This window comes from Aptenodytes patagonicus, chromosome 1, assembly GCF_965638725.1.
Source record: "Aptenodytes patagonicus chromosome 1, bAptPat1.pri.cur, whole genome shotgun sequence".
NCBI classification, from domain to species: Eukaryota; Metazoa; Chordata; class Aves; order Sphenisciformes; family Spheniscidae; genus Aptenodytes; species Aptenodytes patagonicus.
In genome coordinates this window covers 71739302-71755992 of record NC_134949.1, presented here as the reverse complement: position 1 = coordinate 71755992, position 16691 = coordinate 71739302, and the positions used below count along the sequence as shown (strand labels likewise).

At 41.7% G+C, this 16691-nt stretch overlaps 1 protein-coding gene across 1 annotated transcript in view; it reads right to left on the bottom strand.

Moving 5' to 3' along the window:
- The window catches only part of PTPRO (protein tyrosine phosphatase receptor type O), a 157852-nt gene that overhangs the window by 43256 nt on the left and 97905 nt on the right, over positions 1–16691 (bottom strand). Inside the window, 6 exon segments of the mRNA XM_076342166.1 lie at positions 2160–2353; positions 4825–4945; positions 7380–7579; positions 11464–11625; positions 12623–13069; positions 14719–14871. Of these exon segments, the coding sequence (XP_076198281.1) occupies positions 2160–2353; positions 4825–4945; positions 7380–7579; positions 11464–11625; positions 12623–13069; positions 14719–14871 (1277 nt within the window).

Genomic DNA, 16691 nt, shown 5'->3' with positions numbered 1-16691 from the left:
ATTGAGGTTGGAAAAGACCTCTAAGATCATCGAGTCCAACCATCAACCCAACATCACCGCGCCCACTAAACCATGTCCCTAAGCGCCTCATCTACACGTCTTTTCAATACCTCCAGGGATGGGGACTCAACCACTTCCCTGGGCAGCCTGGTCCAATGTTTAACCACTCTTTCAGGAAAGACATTTTCCCTCACGTCCAATCTAAACCTCCCCTGGCACAACTTGAGGCCATTTCCTCTCGTCCTATCACTAGTTACTTGGGAGAAGAGACCGACACCCACCTCGCTACATCCTCCTTTCAGGTAGTTGTAGAGAGCGATGAGGTCTCCCCTCAGCCTCCTTTTCTCCAGGCTAAACAACCCCAGTTCCCTCAGCCGCTCCTCATAAGGCTTGTTCTCCAGACCCCTCACCAGCCTCGTTGCCCTTCTCTGGACACGCTCCAGCACCTCAACGTCCTTCTTGTAGTGAGGGGCCCAAAACTGAACACAGTATTCGAGGTGCGGCCTCACCAGGGCTGAGTACAGGGGCACGATCACTTCCCTAGTCCTGCTGGCCACACTATTTCTGATACAGGCCAGGATGCCATTGGCCTTCTTGGCCACCTGGGCACACTGCCGGCTCATATTCAGCCGACTGTCAACCAGCACCCCCAGGTCCTTTTCCAACAGGCAGCTTTCCAGCCACTCTTCCCCAAGCCTGTAGCGCTGCATGGGGCTGTTGTGGCCGAAGTGCAGGACCCGGCACTTGGCCTTGTTGAACCTCATACAATTGGCCTGGGCCCATCGATCCAGCCTGTCCAGGTCCCTCTGCAGAGCCTTCCTACCCTCGAGCAGATCAACACTCCTGCCCACTTGCTCCAGAATACACCACTCAGAGATGTCAGTAGATCATAAGGAAATTTGCGGTACATGGTGGGATTCTGGAGCACCGCTAGAGAACCCAAACAAAAGTTCACCAACACCTACCTGTATGTTAAATGCCATAACAGAAGAACAGGGAGACACTCTTTTTCTAATTCAGGCTTACTCTTTAAAATTATTCTTTAAGAAATGCTCACTTCAGCTGCGATATAGCACTGTCACATTTCAGACTGAAATTCAGACAAAGGAATTCCAACTTGGCTTCCTTGAACAGGATTTGCAACAGTAAGGGACAATATAATCTCATTTTCTAATGAACCACATTAGCTCTGGAAGATGGCATTACTTCTAAGATGACTTGGATCACTCAGGTATTAATCTAATTGTGCTGAGTCATGATTACAAGATATTAATTACTCATTTGGTAAGTTATTTTTGTTTTTAATTTCCCTGGAGATTTATGTGCTAGATTTACAGTCACGTACCCAATTACAGTTAAGCCGCTGTAGCCAAAATGACTCTACAAATGGTATTATGCAAATCAATTACAGTAAATCACTGTGGCTCTCACAAGCAGCAAAAGTTATTGCTATCCTTTTTGCATACTCATAACTTTCTGAACAACTAATTTCAGCTAAAATTGCTTGCTGTCTTGTGCTACAGCAAAGTCTGAATAAAATCTATTCACCTTCTCTAGAACTAATGGAAAGGAAGAGGAACATTTCACTTTATTTCTGCAAAGATGCGTGTGTGTATATGTGTATGTGTGTTCTTCTAGAGACCAGTCTCCACCTAGTTGAAATCCTGGCATAAGTCTTTGTAGCTTCAGAAACATAAAGGCTATTTTCACAAGACCTTCTCTGCAGCTAAGCCTTCCAGATGGCACCCTGCAAGACTAGCCCACAAGCCCCAAATCCATATTATCAATATTAATTATGTAGATAAGGGGTTTTTTTAATCTCTTCCCCCCAAGGAGATGATGGAGTTTTTAAAGCCTGACAAACTGACCCACAAACTGAAGCTGCCTCTGGACTTGCTGAACATGCCCATTTGTCAACAAAAAAGAGGCTCATCTCACCGCTCTGCTTAAAATTTAGCATGGTTCAGCTGGCATTCCCTTACTTTAGAACAGAAAATGCCTCTAGCATCCTGGCCATTTTCTCTGCTTTGCCTGGAAAAATGTGCCAGGCTTAAAGGCATATGTACATATTCATGGGGGAAAGGCTGGGCAAAGAAATCTCACAAGGTGCCAGGGCCACACAGGCATGGGAAAGCAATAGTCAGCAATGGTCACTTTACCACGGAGGCAGTTAAGGAGACGGTTGCTGCTATTTCATAGTAGGTTGTCCACTCAGAGGTCATCGTTGATGGGTTGAAGTAAAACATTTCTACAACATATTTCCTGAACACCCCAAGGAAAGGTCTGTTCCAGCTCAAAACCACAGCAGTAGGTCCCAAAGGGTAAAGCGTCAGATCCTTTATTCCAGTGGGCACTATAAACCAGAAATTGTGGTTAGTAATGCGTGTCTTATCAGTTACACTTTATTTTAAAACAATACCTTTCCTTAACCAAATTCTACCTATTTCTGGTTTGTTCCTGACTTTAATTCCCAAGAGCTTCCTTGTCACAAGCAGTTGAATACCATTTTTTCAGCATTTGTCCTCCAGTTTGTTATGTCTACTTTTCCAGAAATGACTACAGGCTACTTGGTGTTGGCTGCTTAGCTTGAGATGAAGTCCAGGGCTTGATTTTTCATAAATGGAGGGTTCCATTCTACTTTGAAAATCAGGATGTTTAGGAGATATTTCAAGTTGTTCAAAAACAAAAGCATCAAAAGCCATAACACTTTGGAAGATGAAGACTACGAGAAACTTTTTACGTCTATCCCTCCTTCCCTGGGGAACCTAAAGGTGCTGTCATGTAATGCTATTCTTGCCTTACAGATGATGACACTGAGAAAGAGAAGTCAAGTGATTTGAACAGTGTCACATAAGGGTCAACTTCTGCAACCCTTACTTGTCTGGAAAGCAATTATTCTTCATGACTTAACTGAGGCTACTTAAATAAGTACTTTGCTAACATTTGCAAGGGTTGCAGAGCCCCAGCTATTGCACACCGGGTCAGAGCCGAGACCAGCACCCAGATTACTTCAGCCCATGTTAGCACATGATTGCCTTTCCCTTCATAAATCATTTACCACATCTTTTCTTTGCTTTCTCTGAAGTGTTAATACTCACCCAGTGATAGCGAGGCTTAGGATAAACGTGGGGAGAATTGAATACTTTTTAAAGTGTATTTTATCTTATTTCAGTTTCATTCATCATTAACCACAACTGATAATTTCACAGAACCGTTTGTTTTGGAGTTCTACTATTTTAATATCAAATTCAATATCCTGTTATGAAATGAAAACTCATACAACTGTCGTTTTACTCCATAAAAACATCCCCTTTATAATAAGAAACCTATGAGATGTTTTGTTTAGAAACTGATTGCCATTTTGAGTTTAGTAAAAACCTTTTATGGTTGTGAGGCCACACAGAAGTGGAGATAATGAAGGAACTTATTTACTTTGGGAATGTATGATTTTACTTTCTCAGGTGAAAATAGAATTTTGCAGATTTCTGAAGTAACTACAGTGAGAAAGAAAACCAAAAGCATTTGTAAAAATTGTCGCATGATAGAGATTTTAATAATAAAGTATATATGTATTTTACTTACTATTTTTTCCTTTACTGAAATATACCATACTCTCTTTTCAAATTTTTATTCAGACCCAATTTATGAAAATATATAAGGAGATTGCCTAGAATGAAAAGGCTCTCACCATATTCATTAGTCCACATATTTGCTTTCATTTAAGGACTCAATTCTTAACAGGTTCACTTTGTTTTTTTCTGTTTCGCTTTCTTCCCTACATCACAGAGAGGAAGCAGAATGAAAAATACTGAAAATCTCTAGCTTTCAGCCACCTGCTCTCACACAAGGCAGACTATTTGTTAAAAGGAGAAGCTGGGTGACTCAGGCTAAATATTTCTCTGCAAATGTAATTCTTTACACTGAATCTCTTTCTCTTTGCCCTTTCTCTTCTTAATACGTTTTGTTAAAGTGGTAACGTTAACAAAATAAATTATACTGAAACTAAAAGATACTGAATTCTATCCTAAGTGACTCTTTATTTAGGAGCCTGGTGAAATCCTGAATTACAGGCATGGGGGCAGCAGCTCTGCCTGTTGGCCATAAAACCACATTCTTGACAATGTTATTCTCAGTCTCAGAGGGTTCTTCTTATCTTCAAATCTCAAAGCAGAGAACATCAAGATCCACTGTTAGACTCAAGAAAATCAAGGCATACACAATGGAAGTTGGTGATGGTCATGTACTACCGTAGGAGATAAGCCAGCTGTCCTGACTCTTAGCACTGTGGCCTTCAGACTGGGCCGCATTACATCCTTCATAAAGGACATTTACAACAAATGTCTTAACAGCAGTCCCACACATTTCATGAGTCAGTGGGAATGAAGCACCTCTAGGAAGTGCCCACATCTCTCCATGCATCACAGACCACGTGCAGCTCAGGCTGGCTACACCTAAGTGAGGTGACTGCCACCCTAAGTGACATAGACCATGAGCACTGCTAGAGACAAACATATATTCAGGTGTCCAAGGGTGAAGATGTTTCTTTCCACAGGGCCCTCTGTGTGTGAATCCTGGCCATAATTGGTCTCTAGTTAGGTTTGGTAATAACTTAACATTTAAATGTGAACTATCTGTCTTCCACTGAAGGAGTATTTTCCCCACCTCAGTAATGAGCTAGACAATGCAAGAAAAATATTCTCAGTAAGTGCTCATTACATTTGAAATAACCAACACGACAATTTTGGGCTCTAGGGCTTAATGAATACACTATACATATTTAAAAACAAAACAAAACACATATCAAGCAGTAGATGCAGGGGTTACCAATGGAAAATGTAACAGGATCAGAAGGCGGTCCAACCAACGGTCCTTTCCGTAAGTAAACCACAACTTGGTACTGGGCACCAGGAACGAGATTTTCAATGAGGCTGCTGCTTGAATTCACCTAATAGGAGGGGAATACATCAGATATGAGGTACTTACTTGGTTAATTAAAAGAAGATTGAGACTGTACATGAACTACTCCAGTTACAAAAGGCGTGATTCTGAAGACACTGGCATCAGCAGCTAAAACTCCATTCATTAAGCCCAAAATGGCAAAACTGTGAAAGTGGTCAGGACTGACTTGACAAATGATCTGACTCAGAGAATCACACTTGCCTTGCTGTGTAAGGCCAGCTGTCACACTGCAGACCCACTCTCTCCTACTGTCAAAGTTTATTGAAATATTCAGGCTACATTATTCATATTCAGGTGATATTATTCAGGCTGGAGTATTTAGATGGTGTGTTTTCAATAAAAGCCTGAGGTTTTTCATGGGCCATCTGATTCATCTGCAGCTATGTGAGCTGAAGGCAGCGTTATGGGAAAGCTGTCTTCTGAATGCAAGTGTTAAATGACCGCGTGGTGAAATCAGAGAGGAATTATTTCACCTCTCCTGCACAGCACTACAAAACCTGACTAAGGGACCTTGTGATTTTTCTTTTCAGTTTGAAACATCACCATTAAAATTTCTGCTGTGGCACACCAGGTATCAGTCAGAGCTGGAGGCAGAATGCTTGACCAGGTGATTCCTGGTCTGATTCAATATGAAAAGCCTTGTCTCCTGAAGAGCCAGCTAACAACAAATGCACAGAGCCGCTTTGAGGAAAGGACTTCATGCACCTCTTCTACAACTGCAGGCTGATATTTCCTACTAATATTTTCTTTGCAACCTTTCCAAAGTCTGTATCACAGCCACCTTTGCACTGGTGTTTTATTGCGATGCACGTGACTACATCAGTGCCAGAACAGATTTAGTGAGGAAGGGAATTTGTCTGTAACAGCTGCTTTGGAAAGCTAAATCACTTTTAAATCATGCATAATGGTAGAAATGGATAGAACTCCGCACTGAATTTTGCCCTTTTCAGCTTGTCAAGGAGAATTCAAACCAACAGACATTAATAATTCCAAGTATAATAAGCTGATAAAATTTGATTAGAGGTGGTATGAATATCTGTAATGACAAAAAGAAACAAATAACTGTATTTAGACCTTTCTACCTACTTGCAATAAACACTCATTTACTTTTACAGATATGTTGTTTATTCACAGATTAGCTTTAGGTACTTGTTTTTGAGTTTGTAGATGAATCTTCTATTATTTACTTTAATCATATATGTATATACTTGCTATCTTTGGTTTATAATCATGTACTGTATTGTTTTGCTTCCTGTTGTAATGACTGCACTTTTAATAAATGAAAGGAAAATAACTCAAGGAGATTACAAGCTGATTCTGAAAAATAATTCTCAAATTGTCATCTAAAGACACTTCCAAATGTTTAAGTTCATGGACAATCTTGGAATAAAACTCAAAACATTTTGACAAAGATTTATTTTAAAAGACATTTTTAAAGGATGCAGACTCCCTGTGTTAATTAACTTGCACGGCTAATCACAAAGTTGAAGGAGATGAAGATTTACTGGGAGTGTTAGCAGTCTCCTTCCATTCCCATGGGCAAGCTGAGGGTGCAGCAGGGCAGCACTGTAGTCCTTTGCGGACTCCTCCATCACACATATTTAGGGAGCCAGACAGAAGTTGTGGCACTGCTCAGAAAATGGCCTTATCAACATCTTGGTAAGGTAACTGAGATGTGGGCTAAAACCTCTTTCTAACTGAAGCCACATGCCACTGATCCATCATAGCCACAGGATCTGATGTGGGGTTGCACTCACTAAGGGTTTCAAGTAACAGAAAACTGCCGTATTTGGGGTTCAGGATTCTTGATCATTATAAACACGTCCCATATGGCAGCCCTAAAGAATTGTTGTCCATCCAAATCACAGGTAGTCTGGGTTATTATTTACTTCCCAGTGCTGACATCTTTTTTTATGGATGAAAAGAAAAGCTGACTTCTGATCACCTCTAAACTTCCAGGAAGTTTAGAGTCAGGTTCTGTATTCATATGTAGAAAATCTAAGAAAGAATTTATGCTAGTTTGATGATAATCATGCATGTGAGCGTTTTTCTTAATACAAATGGATTACAGCGTATGCCTTAGTGTTATTATGATATGGCACCATTTTGCCTACTGCCACAAAAGTGTCTCAAAGGGTACAACATAACTCACAAGCTTGAACAAAGGATTGGCCAAAGTCAGTCCAGCAGAAATACAGTTTTAACACTAATCTGGTTTACTGCACACTGTCATTCCTGTATGCTGTGCTCTCCCCTCCACTCTGCATCAGCTGTGTCCCTTCAAATTGCAGAAGGGAGCACTTACCGCTGTGCTTTGCAGCCCTGAGCCTGATAGGGCCCTTGGGCACAACGATCCCAAACAGCAGGATGATTAACAATTTTTTCCTGTATTTAAAAAGGCTCCAGCTTTTGCCCCTTACCTCAGTGCAGTAGTGTTTTTCAAGCCTTTGACTTTCCTTTTGCTTCTGACAGGTCAGGGAGACCACGGACACGATGGTGCTGTTGCCGCCGCTCTCTTGTGATGCCGTCCAGGATGTCAGGGCAGTAGTGGAGCTTAGCACCGTCACGGTCACATGCTGGGGCTTTTCAGTGAGCTCTTCTATCCATTCACCCGTGGGGCCTGGGACATGTCCCAAAACCACATGTGAGCAAGCCACTCTATGCATTTAGGGCACTTATGTTAAAACATCCTTCTTTCACGGGATTATTCACTACTAGTGAAAGAGGCTGGACGGACGGCTGTCCATCTCCACAGCCCGCAAGCTGCGAAGATGGCAGTCCCTGGGAAACAGCCTGTGGCTGGTGCTATTTCACCTGTAGCAGAGCAGATGACGAGAGAAATGTCACTGCTTGAAAATTCAGATTGCAGTATTCGCTATTGCTTACCAGAAACCACCCAGCAGTATCAGATTTGCTCCAAGGCAATATTTAAAAGCAGTGATATCCAATAATGTACAGATCACTGACAATTATTAAAGGATAAGCACACAAAATTTTTCGTCCCTCCAGATACTAACGTACCCTCCAAGTGTACTACAGCCTTGAAGCGTGTAAATCGAGTTCACAGGGGTTACCACAGTGAAGAATCTCATTCTCCATCAGACTTTTTGAAGCACTTGGTAGAGCACACAGGTTTAAATGTAGATAAAATAACAATTTGGAAAATAACTTCAGCTAGACTTGGTCAAAATTTCGGATTTCATGAAAATCGTCAGCTTTTCTTGTCTCTTTTAAGTGATGCTTGTGACAACTCTCTCTTTGACATCCCTTCCTCCATGCAGTTCTAATGGTACTTTATGTTTATTGAGAAAATAAAACAAATGTATAAAACAAAATTTATAAACAAAATTTATTTTATTTGTTACACCTGTCGGCTTAGACAGGTGTACTCTGTGCTGGCTCAAAAACTGGGTGGACGGCCGGGCCCAGAGAGTTGTGGTGAATGGAGTTACATCCAGTTGGCGGCCGGTCACGAGCGGTGTTCCCCAGGGCTCAGTACTGGGGCCGGTCTTGTTTAATATCTTTATCGATGATCTGGATGAGGGGATCGAGTGCACCCTCAGTAAGTTTGCAGACGACACCAAGTTGGGCGGGAGTGTTGATCTGCTCGAGGGTAGGAAGGCTCTGCAGAGGGACCTGGACAGGCTGGGTCGATGGGCCCAGGCCAATTGTATGAGGTTCAACAAGGCCAAGTGCCGGGTCCTGCACTTCGGCCACAACAACCCCATGCAGCGCTACAGGTTTGGGGAAGAGTGGCTGGAAAGCTGCCTGGAGGAAAAGGACCTGGGGGTGTTGGTCGACAGCCGGCTGAACATGAGCCGGCAGTGTGCCCAGGTGGCCAAGAAGGCCAATGGCATCCTGGCCTGTATCAGAAATAGTGTGGCCAGCAGGACTAGGGAAGTGATTGTGCCCCTGTACTCGGCACTGGGGAGGCTGCACCTCGAATCCTGTGTTCAGTTTTGGGCCCCTCACTACAAGAAGGACATTGAGGTTCTGGAGCGTGTCCAGAGAAGGGCAACGAGGCTGGTGAGGGGTCTGGAGAACAAGTCTTATGAGGAGCGGCTGAGGGAACTGGGGTTGTTTAGCCTGGAGAAAAGGAGGCTGAGGGGAGACCTCATCACTCTCTACAACTACCTGAAAGGAGGTTGTAGTGAGGTGGGTGTCGGTCTCTTCTCCCAAGTAACTAGTGATAGGACGAGAGGAAATAGCCTCAAGTGGCACCAGGGGAGGTTTAGATTGGACGTGAGGAAAAATGTCTTTCCTGAAAGAGTGGTGAAACATTGGAACAGGCTGCCCAGGGAAGTGGTTGAGTCCCCATCCCTGGAGGTATTTAAAAGACGAGTAGATGAGGCACTTAGGGACATGGTTTAGTGGGCGCGGTGATGTTGGGTCGATGGTTGGACTCGATGATCTTAGAGGTCTTTTCCAACCTCAATGATTCTATGATTCTATGATTCTATGAAATGCCAGAGCAAGAATTTGGTGTAAGATCAGCCTATAACATTTGACAAACCATATTGCTATCTGGGTGCAACAAAAATGTTCTGTAATACAAGCCAGTAATTTGACAGGATGATTCATTGACCGAGTGCTACAAGGATAAGATAAGGCTGAAGCTACGAGCAAAATTTATTCACAACAGCAGACCCACACCTATTCAGGTAAAAAGAGGAATTCGATCATTAGATTAGTCTCTGGAACCAGTGGATGTTATGTGTAGCTCTTACTATTCAGAAATTGTTTCAGCATCGGCATTAAGGGAATTGAGCTACCTCATGTCATGGCCCAAAGTTGTAGTCTCCACAAAAAAAGCCTGCCTGATCAGGCTCATAAAAAGGAATGGAAAAGCAATTTCACCTCAAAAGTACTTGTGCACATCTCAGATTTGGCATACTACCAGAAATACATATAAAATCTATGTAAAATACTAAGGATCTTGCGTTTGACAGAATAAATAAGACAACTGCCAAGAATCCTCATCTGGTTCTAAAAGCCTGCAAAACTAACAGACAACCCCCCAAAAAACAAACGTTCTCATGTGTTACATGTAAAGTGAAAATATTCATTACATTTCTGTAACATCTTAATACTTTATACCCAATGAGATTCAAGTTCATCCTTAATCTAGCAATCCATACACCTATACTTTGGGTTAACATTTTCTCATTTCTCTCAGGTCTCTGTCCCCAGTTAGTAGACTTTATGGAGGACACTGTATTGCATATTGCTTAATGGAAATAAGTCACACCCCGTAAAATGGAGTAACATTTGGTACTAATAGCAATGCTACATAATATATTTGATATACTTGTATACTTATATATACTTTAATGCTTTCCATATAATTAAGCTGTCTAATAACTATTCCTAAAGAAAACCAGAAGACAGTGAGATTACAACAGCAGAGACCCTTGCTCTCACGTGCTGTTTCCTCTTTTCTCTTTGTTTTCCAAGTACTATTTCTTTCAGCTATAAATTTGTTAAAAACATAGGACTGATAGTGGAATTCAGTTACGTGCAGTCAAGCATTATGATGAATTTAAGCCTAAACAGTTATATTTGTAAATGTTATGAGCTACTAAAGACACAATTTTTATTAGTAATGTACTTAAGTACATTTCCTTTTAACATGAATATTTCTGCTAGCCTTAGCTACCGTGTCTTGTTGCAGCATTCATGATTCGGGGGAGATGCTATCCTCCCACATGTAAAATTGTGTAGTGCTGCAAGTATTCCCCTGTTCTCGTTGTATGGGCATTTTGTAGGCTATATCTATTTCCTTTTGTAGAAAAAGGTACAAAGGTGACCACGGCCATCAGAAGGATAATAATCTGAATTCACCAACACCTGTCTCACTTGCTGATCTAATTGTCAGTCATGATATTGGTTTACACAGTAGTGTATTATTACTTTGTCTTTTACTAAATCTTCAGTTAAGAAACCCTGGAATTCTACAGGGAAATAATAAATTACTTTTTCTCCTCTGAATTTAGGAGGCTGAACTATTTCATCTACTGTAATTTGCCCCGTGTTCTCTCAGAGACCATGTAATTTCAGAGTTCAGTGTTTAATTGCGCAATTCCCACACTCTCAGCCTGAGATGCCCTTCATCCCTAACCCGGTACATACAGCCTCCAGGACTAAGGAAGTTAAATATTTTCCAGAATCTCTATAACCACCGATTTAATTCTCGGAATTAAATCCTCTCTTTGAAAGATGCAAGAGGGGAACCTGCTTCAGTGAGCCACTTCTGAGCACTGGGCAGCGACTCTATCAAATACCTCACCTGCTTCCAGTTCTTAGCTCTGCCAGGACAGCATGATGAAGGCCCATCCAGGCAGGATATAATATATAACATATTTGCCCTCTATTTCCTTCTCTGGCACAGGGAATTCCAGAAGACCAGACTCTTCTGATCCTGCAGCAGATGCCACAGTGGTCAAACTCTGTACATTGAAGTTATATTGGTCTGGGAGAAAAAGACAGATTTGTTGAGATACTTACTGATGTAAAAGCTAAGTGTTTTTGCTGATTGACTTCCCCGAACTTCACAAGAGCCAGAGGAGCTAAACGTTGTTACAGACAACTTATATTTTCCTGGTTCTTTCAGTTCAGCAACGAATTTGTGAGTGTCCTCACTTACTGTCAAAAATTCCGTGGAGTTCTCTAAATCAGGGGGAAAAAAAGTGTGGATTAATTGAAATTTGAAAGGCTCCAGCCACTGAGAAAATGATTTATATCAGAAGTGCTAATACTGTTTCTGCTGTGGGATTAAAAGGTATCCAACAGGACTGGATTTATGTGGGTAGTTTTATTTCTTGCCATCAGCACATGAGTAATTAATGACTAAGGTTGCAGTATAGGTGTAGAGGAACAATAAACCCAGGCCAAATTTTCATTCAGTAACAGGGATGATAAAATAGGGTTGCCATGACTGTGCAAGTGAAAAACAGCATGGCATGGAAGAAAAGGAGTTTCCAATTTTCTATCTATTGCCTTCTCATTCTGCAAAAAAGGTATTTGCCCTCAGTGTGGGAAGGCTTATGAGAACTGCTTGTCAGGAAATAAAATTCATCTGGAGAAAATAGATTTTAAAACAGAAAATCTTTAAGCAACATGGCTATTTTATTGTAGCTCCATCACTTGAAAAGTCTCCTCATTCTCCACCACAGCCTTCTTGTGGCCTAAGGAATACATTCAGTAGCTGTCCTCCGAGACAACTGTTAATCTGAATGTAGACTGTCTTTTCTGTATGCCCCTTCCAGCTGAGGTCCCCCTGAGAACCTTTCTCAGTGGCAGACAATGCTACATGATATAATGTACCTTCTTCGTCTCAAATTTCTATCAGCTCATTCCTCCTTTTTCCAATAGCAGAATGGATTTACGATAACTGCAGTGTAAACAGTGCGGCAATATGTACAACAGTATAAATCTTGTTTCACAAAAGAGAATTGCAAACTGTGATTTACCCCTCCTCCCTCACTTTTATGAAGGCCAGCCAGAACTAGATGCTATTCAATGCAAGAAACTTCTCAAGAAATGCAAGAGATCTAACAAAGCCTGCTGAAACAGAGTACTAGGTAATTAATAATTTGTAGAGGAGACAACCCACCAATGGAATTACAGAAAAGGGGTATGAAAAGGGTATAAGGCTCTGTTTTACCTTCCCTTTCAATATTGATATGGAAACCATCAAATGCAGTAGGTGGCTTTGGTGGTAACCAGGTCAGCACCATTTGTACAGGAAGGAATGAGGGGGGCTCTGGCGTGAGTTTTCCAGATGTGTTGACTTCATTGGCCTCGTAATCACTGGAAACTGCATTGACAAACTCCTCTTCACCCTCTGATGACTCAGCTTCGTTAGACCACCAGTACGGCTGCGACGTGGTTTCGTACTCAGTGCTGTTATAGCGGTAGTCCGGCCAGGCTGCAGATGTGTTCACTGCTGGAATGTCAGGTGTGTTGTCAGAAAAACGGCTAAGTTTTTCTTTCCTTATGATTTCTTGTGGTCCCATGAATGATTCTTCTGCAAAATCCCCACTGTGCTCTTCCCAGTTGTTTCTGTTGATTGGTACAATCTGAACAGAAATGTTTCGAGGTGGGTAAGGAACTAAAAGAGAAGCAAGGGTTAGTCTTTTAATAGGTATGTTCTGTGCACCTTTGCGATGTGTTAATTCCCCAGAGAAATATTGTTTGCAGAAAAACAATGCATCTAGGGATATTTTGAAATAACTTGTTCTTATTAAGATTCTCCCTTCTCTTACGTATACTTATAGCAGAAGTGATTCTAGCGGGATCAAGATGAGTGTAAATTCACAGAAGAATCACGACTCAAGAATACCAGGAAGAAAAATAGATGTGAAGTCACAGTAAATCAGACTTCAGTGCTATTACAGCACCAAGGCTACTCGAGTGTGAATTTGTAAGAGTGGATCTTCATTTATTTTATTGTGTCTTCCAGAAAGATCTTGATCATGGAAAAAAATACTTCTGTAGAAATGAATTGAAAAGCATATGCAAAATTAATATATGGCATAGCTCGTATTTAAAAAGTATGACCTTCATGTTGCTGTAGGGCTTTTCATATGCTTTTAGCAGCCATCTTTTCACAAGCATTAAACATCAGTTTAAATGTTAATATTTGTGAAAGCTTGATCTTAAGATTTGGGTCACCAGAAGACAAAATTCTGGCACACAAAGAAGTTACTTCAACTTATGTCAGGAGGTGAACACACAACATTTTGTCTGCCTCACTGTAGTTGCTTGTCTGTCTGCCCTTACACACAATAAGTGCGAGTGGCCTCTGCAAACAATTTTGACTGGCACCTTTTAAGCTGGCACCTTACAACACACTTATTTGCTCACCTCCCCTGTCCCAGCCACAGCCACTAATACAAAACCAGACACTACAATCTCATTGCAGATCGTGCGAAGAATGAGGGATGGGAGGGCAGCAGGAAAGAAAAACGTGATCCTGTTGGTTGCATTCTTATGGTTCGATATCTCGATAACTATATTTAGGATCCTCAGGACAGAACTCAGCTGGCATCAGTTGGCTTTGCTCTGTCCAAGGCAATGGACCAACATCAGTGTATTCATCTGAAAATTTGGCCTTTTGATTTTACCACTGGTTCATTTCACTTTGGACCCTGGAAAATGTCTGTGGTCCAACAGATTAACAGGAAAGTTTTGGGCACTGTCCCAGGACCAAATTAAATTAGTTCTGGACCCTGAACAAATGCAATTTTCAGCCTTTGCAACATTGCTGTCTTGGAAATTAAAAGTTCATGCTTCAGGGCATAAACTGGCTGCCAAGTGGGGCGACTATGACATTCTTCTTCTCCGTGATAGAAGACTGCATAATGAGGAAGGCCTTCTCCAACAGTTTAGCTATGATTCACCGCGCAAGGAGACAGACCAATATAGATAGATCAACAGTATGCTCTGTGCAGCCATTCCTGTGGCTTAAAAATTAATTCCTAGCACAAGGCCTAGGATATCTCATGTGAAGCAGAATTTATTTTCTAAGAAGCAAGCTTCATAACAGAAACACTCATGCAAATTTCCCTTTGCACTGTATTGTACACATAACCCTACATACTAGCCGCAGGACCCTCCTCCCATGCTCCTGGCCAGGAGCAGCTCCCAGGACTGCTCCCACACAGACCTTCCTCTCTGTGGGATCAATCCCCTCCCCATGGCAGAAAGGAAAGCAGACAGACAGACTTGGAGCAAATGGTACATAATCATTTTCTTCACCTGTTCTGTGCTGTTTGGGCTCATGCTGGATCCCGCTGTATTCCACTAGCGTGCTTTTGTTGAAGGTTGCTTCTGATACCAACTGAAATGTGATGTTACTGTAGCATATACCTGGTAGCCAGTGATTGAAAACTGTTTTACCTTTAAAGAAATCTGCAGAAGGTTTGAAAAGAAAAGAAGAAAGGAAAAAAAGAGGAAAATACATCAAAAGTTCACTTTCTGATAATGCAACTGCACATGCCGAACTGGCAGTGTTTCAGATGTTTAGACATTGCTCAGCCTGGTCTGAGACATGAAATTCTAATAATTCAGTTTGCTGACATTTTTCCTGGCTGTCAAAGCCACTTTGCTACAAAAAAAAAAAAAGCCCAGCACAAGAAACATGAACTACTTTTCACAGGAAAGGGAACTGAATCTGGCAACCTGTTCCACATGACACTGAATATCTCAAAGAGCATCTGACAGTTTCTGCAGGCCTCTAACTGCTGCACGCAAAAGCATCCCTGGTCTTTTGCTGACTGAGGCATAACGTTCGGGGTAGATGCTCAAAGGGCCATCCACCATGCAACTGCGTGCAAGCCGCGGTACTGACAGCTGAGCTCGTGTCCACCATCAGAACACGTGCAGGCTGAAGAGAAGTTGCTTAGGGCTAGTTGGCTACGGGAAGGAGTGTGCGGGTTGATTAGTGAATCTCTTAATTCAGGTTGACTTTTTTATTAATCAGCAGCTGCAGCTGCAGCATTATAGCCCCTGGAACCATGTATTAGCTGTAGAAGACAAAAATTACTGTTGGTATCCCTTTTGTTCTCTGGAAAGAGGTCACCCATATTTTGTGCTATGATCCAGAATCACCCTTCCTAACTTCTGGCACTTCACAGCATTGAAAAATGTGATTTCTAGCCCCACTCTGTATTGAAGCAAAGAGACTCCAAAATTTTCTGACCTCATTCTGGAGGTGCGTATCTCCCTCTGCTGACTTTAGAGAGAGCTTACAGTGACCAGACTTCTACTTTGGGAGCCTTAGTTCAGTGCCTAAAATTCAATCCAGCACCTACTGGATTGTTCAAAGGCATTTTACTGCCACTATGCAATGTTAAACCATTGGGGTTTCAGGGCCTGCAGAGTATGCAGGTGCCTTTCTCACCTCTTAGGATGCTTTCCATAGGACAGTCCCATTTACATCTTTGAGATAAATGCTATGCTTAAGCTATACTGCAGGGCAAAAGGGAGTTCAGTTTTAAACAAATAAAAAAGAAAGCAGAATTTGCTTCTGTTAGATTGTTCAGATGGTTGGATTGGTTGTTTAAATTGTTTAGATTGACTGTCTAGATTGTCAGATTGCCTTTGATTAGATTATTTTAAGAAAAATGAAATTTATAATATACAGCAGGGTTTATTAGCTCAGGGATAATACTGAAAGCTATGGTAATACGCAGTACTACACAGCATAGTATATTAGCCACTGTATGGTGATACAGAGCTACCAGGTTTAAATCCTGCACCGGGAATCAGGTATATTGAATGGGTTTCCCAGCTCTGGGGCATCCCAGAGCTCTCCTATCAGCTATTCACCAAAGAGGAAACCTTCACCAGAGGGAAGGGACAAGGAAATTTTAATGCTTTCAACTAGCACAGAATGCCATCCAGGGATTTCAACAAGCATATCTAGAAAGCAAAAACTTATCTCTGTCCTTCCTGCTGAGTTTTGGGTTTCTTTCCTTTTTCCTTTTCTTTTGTTTTGGATTGTACAGCAGCAGGGAAGATATAAAAACTGGTGCAAAGTTTTTTGGATTTTAGTGTACATGCTTATTTGGAAGCACCAGAAATTGGGGATCCCTTCCCAGGTTAATTTCAGAACTGGTTAAAGAAATCCAGACCACCCAGTCTTCCTCTAAAATCCGAAAGAAAGGAAGTATCACTAGAACTAGGATGGGAAGCAGGTTTAAATCCAAAGTGAGCCACTAGCTCAATTT